The sequence below is a fragment of the Neoarius graeffei genome, chromosome 8, assembly GCF_027579695.1.
Source record: "Neoarius graeffei isolate fNeoGra1 chromosome 8, fNeoGra1.pri, whole genome shotgun sequence".
Taxonomy (NCBI): domain Eukaryota; kingdom Metazoa; phylum Chordata; class Actinopteri; order Siluriformes; family Ariidae; genus Neoarius; species Neoarius graeffei.
Window position 1 is genome coordinate 49,183,840 of NC_083576.1, and position 15,803 is coordinate 49,199,642.

A 15,803-nucleotide genomic window follows, 5' to 3' on the forward strand; every position below is an offset into this window, starting at 1 on the left:
CTCCATGTGAACACAATACACTTCATCCATACATGCAGAGGACAAGGGAGAGAGTTATGCAACTTTGTCAGTTCATTCTCTTACGAGCTACTGCTATACTTTAACGCTGGCCATGTTAATAAATGAATGGAGACCACTGCTTGCATGGCAAATCCACTCCAGGAAATTTCACAACATTCAGCAAATACAATCAAATGTCCTTTATTCAATCACCTGACTTGAATGCAAACTCACTGTGTACTCTGGGTGTGAACTCTGCCAACAGGTAAGAAAGAAAAGAATTGATATTGTTATGGCACAGAGAGGTTCTGCAGGGAGCTAAACCTGATCTCTTCTAAACAGACATGCAATGAGATCTAATGTGGCTCACCTCTAGAATGTGATCCCCTGGGGCGAGTTTGGCATCACGGGCAGCCACCGAGTCACGCACAATCTCCTGAATTACAATATTCCCCAAGGGCGTGTCCTTCCCTCCAACTATGCGCAAACCCAAATCCTCTCCTGGTTCTTCACGAAACAGCTCGACAATGTTTGCTTCAGCAACAAGACTGGAGCGGAGGGGAGCTCCTAGGAGAGAGAGAGACACGATAAAATATTTGAACCATTTTTATAAATAAATAGAATATCTGAATGAACTTACTTATAAAGCTAATGTCCAAACTTAATTCATCACTCAGTTATTTGACTGTATGACAACTGAGGATATTTTGGTTACTACTGATAAAGATTGCAGTCAGTATAATCATTAGTCAGAAGAATGACTCACTTACAGAATAGACAACGGTGACAACGTAATGTCTAAAATAAAATAGAACCACCTAGCGATTAAATTATGTTTTTGTGTATCCATGGCTCTTAACAGAGATGAATGATACAGTGAATGACATGTTCTCAGACAGCAGACAGTGATAATGTAATGACTGCTTCAGCAGTATGCGATCACGGAGATTTCCCAGTAATCCAAAATTTTCCTCCCACACAAGGAACTGCCTCATTAAAGACCAACTGTTTTGCTTGCTAAACAAGAGTCAACACAGCTGCAAATCCACTTCCTCCTCTTTTCACTGGCTTCTGCAGGCCCTTCACACTTTTCTTCTCTTAACCGACACAAACTGAAAAAGGTGTTACTTAAAACACACTGATTCTTAACATCAATGATATCGACTTCCACCATTTTTTGTAATTATGCAAATACACATATTCAAAGCCACGACAACCAAACATTGGTTACAAGGCCTGTGTTAGAGTATACAAAATAATTCATCCGTGATTCCTAATCGGTTCCAAGATTCTGTTTAAAGGAACAGTCCACCGTACTTCCATAATGAAATATGCTCTTATCTGAATTGAGACGAGCTGCTCCGTACCTCTCCGAGCTTTGCGCGACCTCCCAGTCAGTCAGACGCGCTGTCACTCCTGTTAGCAATGTAGCTAGGCTCAGTATGGCCAATGGTATTTTTCGGGGCTGTAGTTAGATGTGACCAAACTCTTCCGCGTTTTTCCTGTTTACATAGGTTTATATGACCAGTGACATGAAACAAGTTCATCTCATCTCATCTCATCTCATTATCTCTAGCCGCTTTATCCTTCTACAGGGTTGCAGGCAAGCTGGAGCCTATCCCAGCTGACTACGGGCGAAAGGCGGGGTACACCCTGGACAAGTCGCCAGGTCATCACAGGGCTGACACATAGACACAGACAACCATTCACACTCACATTCACACCTACGGTCAATTTAGAGTCACCAGTTAACCTAACCTGCATGTCTTTGGACTGTGGGGGAAACCGGAGCACCCGGAGGAAACCCACGCAGACACGGGGAGAACATGCAAACTCCACACAGAAAGGCCCTCGCCGGCCCCGGGGCTCGAACCCAGGACCTTCTTGCTGTGAGGCGACAGCGCTAACCACTACACCACCGTGCCGCCCTGAAACAAGTTCAGTTACACAAATTGAAACGTAGCAATTTTCTATGCTATGGAAAGTGCGCACTATAATGACAGGTGTACTAACACCTTCTGCGTGCTTCGGCAGCGCATTGATATCTGAGCTCCGCATCAATGCGCTGTCGAAGCGCGCAGAAGGTGTTAGTACGCCTGTCAATATAGTGCGGACTTTCCATAGCATAGAAAATCGCTACGTTTCAATTTGTGTAACTGAACTTGTTTCATGTCACCGGTCATATAAACCTATGTAAACAGGAAAAACGCGGAAGAGTTTGGTTGCATCTAACTACAGCCCCAAAAAATACCGTTGGCCATACTGAGCCTAGCTACATTGCTAACAGGAGTGACAGTGCGTCTGACTGCGTCTGACTGACTGGGAGGTCGCGCAAAGCTCGGAGACGTACGGAGCAGCTCGTCTCAATTCAGATAAGAGCATATTTCATTATGGAAGTACGGTGGACTGTTCCTTTAATATCTGAAAAACCTGTGACACATATCTGGGTTTTGGTTTGGGAAAGAATAACAGAATGGCTTACCGTCATCTGCCTCCTCAAAGGCAGGATTAACCATGCCAGGCTCTGGGAGTCCACAAGGATTGGTTGTACGTGTGTGTGCTTGGCTGGATCTGGTATCAGATTCTTCTTCTGTCTTGCTTCTCTTTAACTCATTCCAGGAAGGTCTCTTCCTCTTCTCAGCCTCTTCCCTGAGCCGCCTGAATGCAAGGCATCTGGAAGGGAGGAAGTGAAGGAGAACCAACATAATGAGGGAAGAAAAAAAAAGATAAGGGGGACAGAGAGACAGAACACAGAGTATAGAAATCCAGACAGAGGAATTGGAGGAAAGGAAAATCAAGCATGCTTCATTAACAAGCGTGGTTCATTACTCACTGGTATGTTGGTAATTAATCTACAAAACATTCATTATGGGATGGCAAGAGCAGTCACGGAAAATAACCAACATTAATCCTGCCATGTCTTTTAAAATGTCTTCAATACAAGTGTCCAACAGGTCTGGTGAAACTAATGCAAATTAAGTTCTTTCAGTGCCACACGATAACTTGCAAGCACATGTCAGTGTTTGTCTTCACAGTCCTTTTTTCTCTCATGGTTGAATTAAGAGGGAGACTTGGGCTTATCTGGCACATAAGAAAGTGAAAAAGAAATAGGAAATTGAATGGCTATTCTACTCCACTGTAGGCAGATAGAGTTGACAGGTCAGACTAGATCAGAATCAGGTCTGACCGAGTAAATGTCCTCCTCCTCCTCCTCTTCCTGAACACTCCCTGCTCTCTGTGTGTTTACACTGAGCCTCTCCAGCCCACATAAATTACCCTCCAAACAACCTTTAGACCTAAACATTACATCACAGATGACTGGTCAGATGATAAATAGGAGGCCAATCCAGTACCATGGGCCAAGAAAGTGTCTGCTTCCAATGATATTCCAGATACAGTGCACATGATCTCACCCAAAAAAAAAAAAGGATAGGGAATGTCTTGTTTAATGCAAATGTTTGATATAAGGACATTTTTGAATAGTTGCAACAAATAAAAACCATGTGTGGCCCCAAACAAACTATTAGTGTTGTGGTTTATCATGTGGTTCCCAATTAATTACATGATTTGAGAGGCACGCAAATAACGTAAACGCAAATCTCTCAACTTGATCATATCGGTTATATATTTTAGATTCAGTTTTCCACTCAAGCTTAGTCAAATCTCTGCACCCACCGTAGAGAGATAAGCTACATTCCAGAGATGCCAGAGCATGATTTCCATCTATTTTTTTTTCCAGAGGGAAATACTAAAAATGTAAACCATTGTGTTAATATACCGCACGCAGTAATACAGCACAACCAGTTTTCACTGTGTTTCTAGATGGAGTAATAACTGATTAGCGAATTGATCCACTTTTGCCCAAGTAGTCAGTAGAACTGCCCACTTTTAACTATACATCTGACCATAGAAATACTACTTAGCATTTCATTGAAATTTGCCAATTTTTTTTTTTGTTAATTGAAGAACAACATTTCTGAATTTATCATCAGTTTATAATTGCATTTAGTATTATGGAACATCCCTCAAAGAAGGAATGTCACAGCCATCCCACGGTCCAAAAAACAAAAACAAAAATGTGCTGGATAGATGGTATTACCATCTGCCATGTCAAGCCGAGCAACACTAACCAGTCTTGGGCATATGTGAGCTCATGCATGTGGAAAAGGGCAGTTTGTGCTTTCCTCAGTTCGGCTGCACTATGATGTAGCATGAGCAGCAGTTCAAAAAGATGTGGTGGAAATGTTACTATTCTTTCTCTCCATTATTTAACACAAATTTTTAAGAGACAGTTACTGATTTTAGAATGGCCTGTGTTCAGGTTACTGTCTGTGTGGAGTTCTGCATGTTTTCTCCTTGTCTACGTGGGTCTCCTCCTGGTTCGCCAAGTTCCACCCACCTACCAAAAACATGATCGTATGTAGGTTGGTGATTCTAACTTTCTCCTGGTGTGATTCAGCAAGTGTGTATATGCGTGCAAGGTGCCATACAATGGACTGGCATCCTGTCCAGGGTGAAATTCACACCTCACGGCCAGTGTTCCTGGAATAGGCTTCAGGTCGACCGTAACCCTGACCAGGACAAAGTTCAAAGATGACTGAATTTCTTGCTTTTAACCTTCGGCACATTTTTATTTTTTAACAGGTGGATGGAATTTTAATGAATGAACAGAAACATTTTAACATTTCATCTACAATATAAAAGCAACCGGTCCTCCGAGACTTAGCCATGCCCACTCAAAGGCCAATACGTTTAATCCAAAATGGTGGATTAACCGAGACTGTTTGATTAGTAGCAGATATTGCTATGCTAGAACTGCATATAAAATCAAATTGCATAAGCACTGTTACCTTAAATATGATCGTCTTCTGTTTTATGATTATTACTGCCTTGTTTATGGAAGCATAGTCATGTGAAAAAATAAGTACATCCCATGGAAATTGTAGACTTTTCTTAGCATATTTAAAACAAGCAAACATTGCACTCTCCTTGATACAGTGCCTACAGATAAAGGTGATATACTCAACAAGCGACACATAAAATTGACATTTTTTAGTAATTTTCAGAACTTAAAGATGGGGTATGAGACTTTGGAATAACGGTTCCCGCAAGCCATATTTTGAAAAGAAACACGTCCGCCCTCGCCATGCTCCCACCCCCCGCGTCTCCACCCCTCCTCCCCCTTATAAAGCCTGAGAAAATCAGCCTTTATAATGGGTGTCTATTGCATTACACACCAGTGGAGCAGAGTGTAGAGAGCTTGGAAAAATAGCTCAAACTTTCTCATTTAAACTGTGTTTTCAGCCCCAATTTTCACTCCACACACACAATTTTCTCAAAAGTAGTAGCCACACTTGTCCTGATTCACACAATGTGTCTACCTACACGATAGGACTTGCAGTTTTTGAATGAGAAGCCTGAAAGTGAGGAGAGGGCAGGCGCGCAGCCCCATAGACTGCCATTATAAACTTGGCAGAAAAGTCACTCATTTTTAACTCGCTCTAGTGACCTCATTTTTTACACTACAGACAAAAAAAGATTACATCAGTGTGTTCAGGAGAGCCTTGTGGCACTCACTGTGAAAGAATTTTGTGAATATTTCCTTCCGTTTTCGTGTAAATCCCCGTTGTTTGGAGGGAGCGCTCTGAGAAAATCCTGCGCTCTGCGTGACACTCTGCTCGCAGCGCGCGGGTTGGGGGAGGGGCTGCTCTCTCTCACACACAGAAGGGACGGGCTGCTCGCGGGTTTCAGTCTGATTGACGTGTCAGTATCCAATCATTTTGAGGTGGTACCTCGATAGGATTGGATGGCGTTTTTCCTTTTACACTGTAGACTGGATTAAAATATTTCGTTTTTGGGTCAAACCTTCTATTGTACTGCTTGCAACATGGGTGTGAGGAGCTTTTCAAGCAATATGGTAAAAAATACTCCTGAAAAAAATCTCATACCCCACCTTTAAATTGAAAAAAAAAATCAAAAAAGTAAGGACAACCTGGAACAAGTAAGCACACCCTTACATTTATCACACTTTCAAGTCCATAAAATTAGAATCAGGTGTTCCAGATTACGTGCCATTGATTAGAACCTCCTGCAGGTGGAACTGGTCTGATTTAAACCCGATATCTAGGGTCTAGTGTTCTCTTTGCTATTGAAGTGTGTGTGTGTCATCATGCCAAAATCTAAAGAGGCCTCAGGAAAAAAAGGTTGTGGACGCCTGTGCGTCTGGCAAGGGATTTAAAAAGATCTCTAAAATTATTAGAAATAAATAAAATCATTCTACTGTAAGCAAAATCATCTACAAGCGGCATAGATTTCAAACAACTGCCAATTTGTCCAGGACTGGCCGCCCCAGCAAATTCAGTCTGAGAGCTGGCAGGTTGATGATAAAAGAAGTGTCCAAGAAATCCAAATTTCAATCACTGGATCTGCAGGTAACTCTTGGAACTGTTGGTGTGAAAGTGCATACATCTACATACACTGCAACTCCATGATAATGAACTCTTACTCTGCACTTTTGCATAAGGAACGAAGTTCGTGTCCCCTGCCTTTAGTGACAATGAGTCTTCAAAAGAAAAAATAAATAAAAATGTTCACGTCCATGTGCATTGGCACCAGGGCTTTGAACCAGAATTTTTTTCCTATAGAGATCTTGCATGTGACGTCACAGCCGATCCAGATTGTGACAGACGCCATCGTGTCGGTCAAACGCCATATTCCGCCTTCTACTTCTACTTTTACTTCTACCTTTTCTTCTGGAAAACCCTACTATATACAATTCTACTACAACGGCTGCGGCTACAAGCTCTCCCTACCTGTGCACGGTTTTTATGTTTTTTGTGTGTATTTTTGCATGTTGTTCATCTGTACCGGACTTCAATATCCACTACAACCGTATGGACTTACTGGACATTGGTTTCCAGCAGAAAATGACGGTTTGTAGCGATTTCCATCGCATGCACAACATTCCGGACGAGAAAAAAAAAAAAAAAAAAACATTCCGGACGAGACCAGATTGCGAGACCAGCGGGGTCTCTGTGGATTGTTATCGGAAGCAAAGCGAAGGAGGCAGCGCCGGGAGCCGAAGCAAAAGCGAGGCTACAGGCAGAGCCAGCCTGTTGACTAAGCTCAGAAAACAGCTACTCAAACCTCCACTGCCAAGCCTCTACCTCTCCAACGCCAGATCCATGTAAACAACACGGACGATTTGGAATTACCTTATTCTATAATCGGCTGGTCAGTGCTATACTCAATACTTAAGTGACTCACCCATCCAATGAGGATCATTTTCTTGCTTACAAGATGCCACATTGGAGTCGCTGACAAATCCTGAATTTCTGTAAAGATAACTGTCCAGAGATTTATAAGCACGCAGTGCTTCACCACTGAACAGCGAGGGAAAGTTGATGAGGTAATCATACACGTCCGGGTATTCCGCTGGCAGTTCAAAATCCGGTCGTGAAAACTCCGTCCGGAAAGCCATAAGGGTCACAAATCTGTAGATCGTTTATTTTAGACATATATCTAGTTATCTGTTCATTAGAAAAATGAGCCGTGTAGTCCGTCGGTTGAAATTGATCCATTCTGTACACGAGTGCAGCAGTATTCAGCGGTGTTTTTGACCGACACGATGGCGGTTGTGTACTTTCCGGTCACGTGACTGCAAGATCTCTATTGGTTCGTTCCGAACAGAAACGGAATTTTAACGTTTCCGGTTTTGGGTTCCACCATTAAATAGACGTTCCCGAACCGGTTAGAACAAAAAAATTTCGTTCCCGGAACGGTTAATTACGTTCCCTGTCAGCTGTTTAACAAATGGCTAGAAAATTATGTCTCTGTCTCATCCAGCTTAAGCCAAATGTAGGCTAATTCTATTACAACCTTCATTAAATAAGACAAGAAATAATTCAAAACTATTATTATTTCAAATGTTGGCGATTTGGATTCTCAGTATGTCTTCCCATCTACACAAACAGAAAAAGTGCCAAAAATGAAAGATAATTCGTTTAGCGTGTTACCAAAGGCTAGTCAGGCCCTATAAAGGGCTTTCCACAAGCGCCGGCTGCCGGCCATACAGCCGGCACACAATTAAGTCCAGCCGGCTACTTTAATGACTATTTTTGTAGCCCACAGGTTCTAAATATTAATTTTCGATTTTAATAAAATTAAATGTTTATCTAACGGACTGACAATGTCAAACTGAACCGCACTCATTTAAGTTGTGATTCGCGCTGTTTGTACCGATAATAACCACAAATTCCCCGCCGACTTCGCTGATCCGCGGCCCCGACATGCGGTGTGCGCGCACTCGGCGGAGGCAGTAGTGTGCGCGCGCGTGCACTCGGCGGAGTTTATTTTGTGTTTAACACCCCCCCCGGCTGGCTACTTATTTGTTATGGCTGGCTAGTATGAGCCTTAGTGGAAAGCCCTGTATGCATTGATAGGCTAACAGAGGTTAACGTCATTTAATGTTCGCGAGCCTCTCATTAACGTGGACAAATATATTGATATCGTGTTTGAAATTGACGTTTTTGAATAACGATAGACTGCAATATTTACCTCTTATTTAAGATGTGGAGACGTGATAGTAGTCCACCCTCCCGCTCTCTCCATTCAGTCAGTGAACGTCACACAGGAAGTGAACCCCAGCGGGTTATAGAAACTTGCGCAGGAGAAGAATGACTTTTTATTCGTAGGCTACGGAAACTTTGAGGAACGAAATAAAAACCGGTATTAACCGGTTACCATTATTTTTAATAAGCGTTTCTGTTCCAGAACATAAAAAATAATAAAGTTTCTGGTTTCGTTTCTGTTCCATGTGAAATAGAAAAAGTTCCCGGTTTTCGTTTTCGTTCCTTGAACCGGTTCAAAGCCCTGATTGGCACTCACAGCATGTAGTGCATGCTGCAGAGCCATTAGGACTAACTGCTATGCACCTGTTCCAGGTTAGAGCACAGTCACAGCACATGCTTATAGGAACTCTTTATACACACAAACTTGGCAAAGTATACGTGCTGTACCTAGTGTCTCACATTACCAAACCTTATATCTGTGTATTGCCTTTCTGATTTTGACTTTGCTTTGTGTATTTGGACCCTGCCTTTTGTCTTTGCCTCCACCATTCTGTTTATGCCTTGCTTGACCATTGCCCATTTCATGACCCTGCCTTTGTCTTATGTTTTTGAACTGTTTGCCTGCCTGTTTGTAAATAAACACTCTTCCTCCAATTACATCCGTCATTCACCTACTTGCATGACACACCGAACCATGCACTCTTCTTCCCACTAGAGACAAACAATAAGTAAATCAAGTCCGCAGTCAAGTTAACGTGTTAACACCATAAAAGGCTTAACTAGCCTAGCTTAGGTGTCAATAACTAACAGTTATCGAGAATGGTGATCAAATAATCAATAAAAAGATGAAATGACTGCTGATACCAGTAAACTTAACACCTAATTAAAGTGTACTGGCAGTGTTTTTATACTCCCGACCCAACCCTGTGGCATGGAATAAATGACATCCTTTGTGATTTGCAACACATGAATGAACTGAATGGTGAAGATTTAGAAAACATTACGAGTCAGTGGGTGGACACGGACAATGATGCACCAGTAACCTCCATCATTTCCATAATCGTCACCTATTTGTGATCCTTTAACTCAAATGGACTACAATAGTGAGAAGAAATTTGTGATAAGGAGAATGTGCTTAAAATTTCACATATGATATTATGTGAGTGTTTGGTGTGACAAGTGGGTCCATTTCAGCATTACAAACTTTTCGGTATAACAATCGATTTGGACATCCCCCAAAGAGTTTGTTATACCGGGGTTGCAGTGTATTTGACCTGCATGGGAGGCGTGCCAGCAAAAAGCCTTTATTGTCCAAAAGGACCATTAAAGCAAGACTACAGTTTGCCAGTGAACATGTAGGCAAAGACAAGGCCTTTTAGAAGAACATGCTCTGGACAAACAAATCAAAGGTAGAGTTGTTTGGCCACAGTAAGAGTACAGGTGTGTGGCTCAGACCAAAGACGGCTTTTGAGTAGAAGAACCTCATACCAACTGTGAAGCATGGTGGTGGAAATGTTATGGTTTGGGGTTGCTTCACTGCCTCAGGGACTGGGAAGCTTGCATTCATTGATTAAACTATGAATTCTGAATCATATCAAAGAGTGCTTGAAGATAACGCGAGGCTGTCTGTTCAAAAGTTGAACTGGAGGTGGACCTTTCAACAAGATAATGATCCTAAGCGCACTAGCAAATCCACCAAGGACTGGCTCAAAAAGAAGAAATGGACGGTTATGGAATGGCCTCGTCAAAGCTCAGATTTGAACCCCACTGAAATGTTGTGAGGAGGCAGTACCTGCAAGAAAACCCTCAAATATTTTGTAACTGAAGGAATTTTACATGGAAGAGTGGTCAAAAATTTCAGCAAGCTGATGTCAGACTGGTGGACAGTTATGCAAAACACCTCCAAGAAGTGATTTCTGTTAAAGCTCATAGGCAACGGTTTTCAATTTATGCACATTTGAAACATATGTTAAAAAACTGTCTGTAATTTTCTTCTGGTCCCAAGAAGTATTGTTAATAAGTAATAATTAAAATAAGTTAGCACGGATCGCGGCGGATATCTGTTCGGCGATTTTCGTGACCACTCGGCGCGTGACGTCATTCAAGACGAACAAACCGCTTGAGTTGAGTCCACTTCCGTTTACTTGCATTGCCGTTCAGCTTGAGTGCAGACGTGTGTTCGAGAATTTCTAAAGAAAAACCCCATGCCTTAAGGCCTCTGCATGCTCTTGAGACAAGGCTTTCGCAGATAACTTTTCGCAGACAGCTGTAATTTATCGTTGAGCGGGGAGTATTAGGCGTGCGCGATGTTATTCACCGCCACAACGCAAGGGGGCGCGAAGTCGCGAAATCGCTAGGAGTAGTTGGTGGGTGTGGTTAGTGGAGTGTTTATCCTCCGGTTACTTATAATGACTAGAACTGGAGTCATATAGATGTACGTACTTCCTCGATCAACCGCTCTTCGTGCTGCTCCATCTTCGCTCGTGTTTTTAAAAATGGCGGTCGTGAAAACAAACCAAACCGGGAAAGTAGGGAAGCGGAAGTGCGTGTACAGCGGATGTAGAGTGGACCAATCAGAGCCCTCTTGTCTGCGACGCTGTCTGCGAGGCTTCTGCGGTGGTCACAATTTTTGGGAGGTGCGCGCAGAGCGTCTGCGAAGGTGGGGGGGCTACGCAGACACTGTCTGCGTACCTGTCTGCGCACCATCTGCGAGGACTGGGTTGTCAGCATAAATTGGCCCTTATTGTTGTGCAGTGAACTGTAACAATGGGACCGGTTCAGGAAGAAGTTTTTACCTTTTTCCGACAGAGGAGAAGAGGCGGAGAGAGTGGATTATGCGCGTGAAGCGAGCGGGTTGGCTTTTTCCAAAAGAGGAGAAGAGGCGGAGTGAGTGGATTGTGCGCGTGAAGCGAGAGGGTTGGCAGCCGGGCAAATACGCCACTCTGTGCTCCTATCACTTCGACAACGATTCATTTTTGAAGAATCCTCATCTGTTGGAGAGTTTAGGCGTCAGTGTCGGACAGAGAAGGCTCAAACCTGATGCTGTTCCGACAAAATTCGAGCACAAAATCAAGCAGTCAAAGAAGAAACAGACCAGCAACGCTCAAGCAAAAAGGAGAAGATTGGAGGTAAACATTTTAACCTTTTTCATTTAAATGCTCGGTAGTTGAAAAAAAATCATTGATAGACAAGATGAGATGTCAGGCCCGATATATTGACACCAGGAAATACCATGGATGGCAGGCTAATGTGGCCTACCGGCGCACTGTCAAGTAATCGTTACCTATATCCACTATGGCTTCGCAACGGCCATAGGTTCATACATATATGGTTTCACCTCTTGATATTCAATTTGGAGAGTTCCTACTTCAAAATCGCTATCACTTTCAGACATTTTACACAACCTCTCACGACCAAAGTCCGTACACGTGTGCTTGGTTCGCAAGTAAACACAGAACTGCTCCCAGTCTGTTTGCCTTGAATGACGTCACGACGACGGCCCCCTGGCGGTAAAAGTGTGCGTAAGTGAGACGTAAACAAACCTTCGGAACTTGCGCAAACCAGTATATTTTAACCGTTTTATTCAATTTTAGGGTGCAAATTAGACACCAGGAAGATTGAATTCGCTTTTTGGGTCGTTCTTCTAGACAATAAAGTTGATATTCTACGTTCCACCTCCGACCCTTGCCTATGACCTTTAAAGGGGGCAATACTAGCTTCTCAAGCCAAGGGTGTACTTACTTTCTCCACAGAAGAATATTATATCTGTTGATATTTTTGTTGAATAAGTGATTGAAGGGGGCATCGTGGCTCAGGTGGATAAGGCGCCATACCATAAATCCAGGGACCCGGGTTCGATTCCGGCCCGAGATCATTTCCCGATCCCTCCCCGTCTCTCTCTCCTGCTCATGTCCTGTCTCTACACTGTCCTATCCAATAAAGGTGCAAAAAGCCCCCAAAAAAATCTTTTTAAAAAAAAGTGATTGAAAAAGCTAATTTTCCATGTTTTGTTCATCACCTTTACCTGTAGGCGCTGTATCAAAAGGGTGAAATGTTTGCTTTTTTTAAACATGTTGAGAAAAATCTACAATTTCAAATGGGATGTACTTTTTTTTTTTTTTCACATGACTGTACATATAGAACCAACAAATTTTGTGGTCATACAGGTGTCTTCACTCCATCAGTTTAAGTAGTACTTTAGGTAGCGTAATGCTATATAGGTTTTTCAAGAACATTTTAGCCGATGACAGATTGCAAAAGCCTCGTGTCCAGTATTCCTGGGATAGGCTTTGGATTCAGCACAACCCTGATTAGGATAAAGTGCTCACTAAAGACGAATGAATGATCGGTGATATGGACTATCGGCGATATGCATATTAACTGTCAAAGCAACTGTCGTGGCTAGTCACAGAGGGTTTGGCTTTAAAACGCGACCCAAATAAACAGGATGAACACCTGTATGACCACAACTGAATGCTTGAGCCAACGACAAACAATAGCTACATACACACATAATACAATGAAAATATTCTTTTTTTTTTTAAATGTAATGTCCACCTTTGGCTGGACACTGGACTTGGAGACTCAAATTTCAAATATGCTGACAGAGGCAGGGCTTAGTGTGTAGAGGAATGAGTAAAATGGAGTAAATAATCGGTGATGTCAAAATACAACAAACACGAGCAGGGTTCACTGTGTAATGTGGAAAACTTTCTCCCCCAAGTGGTAATTTTTTGTTTGCAGAGCTTTTAATATAGTTCAATACTTCTGCTAGAATATTTGTGTGCACAAAGTCATTATAATGGGAAAAACAGAACGCATGTACACAAGTAACAAATTACATACATGTAGTCTTGAGCTGAAATGGTCATTAAATAATCTTTAACTACCGTTGTAAAGGTGATTATCATGTTCATATATAACACAGATATTTTACAATATGGTGCACAGTGTACCTCATACACTGACCTGTTGTGCAGATGAGGCTGTAGCTCACAGCGCTGCATGCTCTGCTGGCACTCGTTGTGGAAAGGGCACAGCACGGTGAGCTTATCGAGCAGGTTGCGCACCAGCAGGCTGGCAGACCGGCACTGTTGCAATGCCACTCGCTGCCGGTCCACAGGGCAGAAGTCCTGTTCACGCAAGAAGCTGCTCAGGCACTGCAGGCAGTATGTGTGTCCACACGGCGTGTCCACAGGCTGCAGCAGTGGTTGCAGACATATGTGACACACCAGCTCATCATCCACCTCATCCTGGTACTCATAAATGTGACTCTCTTTGCTCTCGTGGCACTGCCCACACTCTTTGCACACCCGTGCCCAGGTCACGCTACCCGATGATGCCAGTGCCTTCTGCTCCGCCATGGTCCTGTGAGCTCTAGATTGGAGATGCGTCCTCAAATCTCCACTCTCTATCTGAGCCTTGTCAGGCGCAAAATCTGTCGAGAAGAGTGTTCAGTCCAGAGAAGGAAAAGACACCCGCCTTCTTTGTCTCCTCATCTTACATTTCTGGTGGAAAAAAAAAAAGAGAACAAAGGAAAACTGTGGCTAGTGGAGGTTCGTTTTTGGCTCCCGCCTGGCTGGACAGGAAATGACACAAATCCACTTAACAGCAACAATATGCAGAGAAAGCGGGGCAGCTGGATCCTCAGCACAACTTTCCTCAGGAAATCACAACTTGGTTGAATGTCACAACTCACCTGATAATTATGATCTTCATAAATTTCATACAAAAAAAAAAAAAGGAATTACAGTCACAAGCTTATACCCAAACTGCACCAGAAACATATCAACGTGACAGATCCCATTAAGCCTTTATATTCAACTCCACTGTAAATAGAAATGATTTCCTCTATGCATTTGAGATATAGTGAGGAAATGTTATTCAGGATTTCCACCCACCTTCTAGCAAATGATGACAGACTCCTAGAAACCACTCTATGCAAAAGAGGCATTCAAATTCAGCTACAGTGACTGCCCTGAGCCTGACTGAAACCAAAACCTGTACGTACACAAGAGAGAGAACCGTCTGACTAGCTATACTGAAGCCGAGTAGAGAGTGGTGTTTAGCGTCCTGCCATACGGACAGGAGGAGGGGTTGACTTATGTGTGTGCGCGTACATGTATGTGTGTGGCGAGCAGGGGGAGTTCATATCTCACAAGCGTAGGATGAACATTCCAAGAGGCGGTGGAAGATCAACAGGACTAGCCCCCGTGCAAGCATTACTTTCGGCCATTCCACCTCTCCGAATTAAATGTACCATCTGTATGCACATAATCCTTGACACAGGCTTTCACTATAAAGTAGTCAAAATGAGGCTATGCCCTTTCAAAGTGGCAGATCTAGTTCAAATGTCACAGCTTCCTTTCCGAAACCAACCGTAGCAGGCCCTAATAATAAACACGGACAGGTAGACAGGCTGATGATAAATCAGATGGATTTCAATATACGTTTAAGGTGTATTGCTGCAGCACGACAATTCGCCAGTTGTAATGGCGACTATAAAATATGCAGTGACCAAAAAGCATGTAGTTACTGAATGACAAATCTAGCTTTATTTTAACAAGGTAACAGACAACAGTGAACTTACCCTCCCCGTTATAATGCAGGTGTCGGTTTTCTCACATGCAATATCTGAAGCGTTCGTTATAATGAGAACGAACCACAATTAGCAAAGCTATACAAAGACTGGAATGATTTTTAATAGAAGTGAACAGGTGCCTTTGAAGGCAAATGAAATGAAGCATAGAAAGCAGTTTAAAGAGATAAGCTTTATGAACAAACATTACAGACAGCATCAATTAGCTTCATTTCAAACCAGCTCTTCCAACACATTCACCTGCTTAACGTTAGCTAATCTGTGTACAAACGACGATAGGGTACATTGCTAAAATAGCAATATGATGTATTTAGTACAAGGTACACTATATGGCCAGACCGCGAGCTGGCCTAATGGTTAGCGTGTCCGCCTTTCGACCGAGAGATCGCGAGTTCTACTCGGGTCCGGTCATACCAAAGACCATCATAAAATGTGTACTTACTGCCATCTGGCAAGGCACACTGCAATACAGATGCAAGTAGGGAGTCAAACTCTCGCGGTTACCAGAGGACTAGCCACCCCCACTGTAACCCTAGCTATATATAGGCGAGAGGCCGAGGGCTGTAGAAATGGAGATCGGCGCCGCACCCGTGTACCTCAAAGAGCTGGTTAGTACTGGGACAGGAGACTACCTG

At 43.0% G+C, this 15,803-nt stretch overlaps 1 protein-coding gene across 2 annotated transcripts in view; it reads right to left on the minus strand.

Moving 5' to 3' along the window:
* lnx2b (ligand of numb-protein X 2b) overlaps positions 1 to 15,803 on the minus strand; it is a 47,719-nt gene that overhangs the window by 17,084 nt on the left and 14,832 nt on the right. For both annotated transcript variants that reach the window (XM_060927751.1, XM_060927752.1), the window contains exons 2-4: positions 13,539 to 14,077; positions 2,483 to 2,673; positions 371 to 567 (exon numbers count right to left, since the gene is read on the minus strand). In XM_060927751.1, the coding sequence (XP_060783734.1) occupies positions 371 to 567; positions 2,483 to 2,673; positions 13,539 to 13,933 (783 nt within the window). In that variant the 5' untranslated portion in view covers positions 13,934 to 14,077. The remainder of the gene's footprint in view (positions 1 to 370; positions 568 to 2,482; positions 2,674 to 13,538; positions 14,078 to 15,803) is intronic.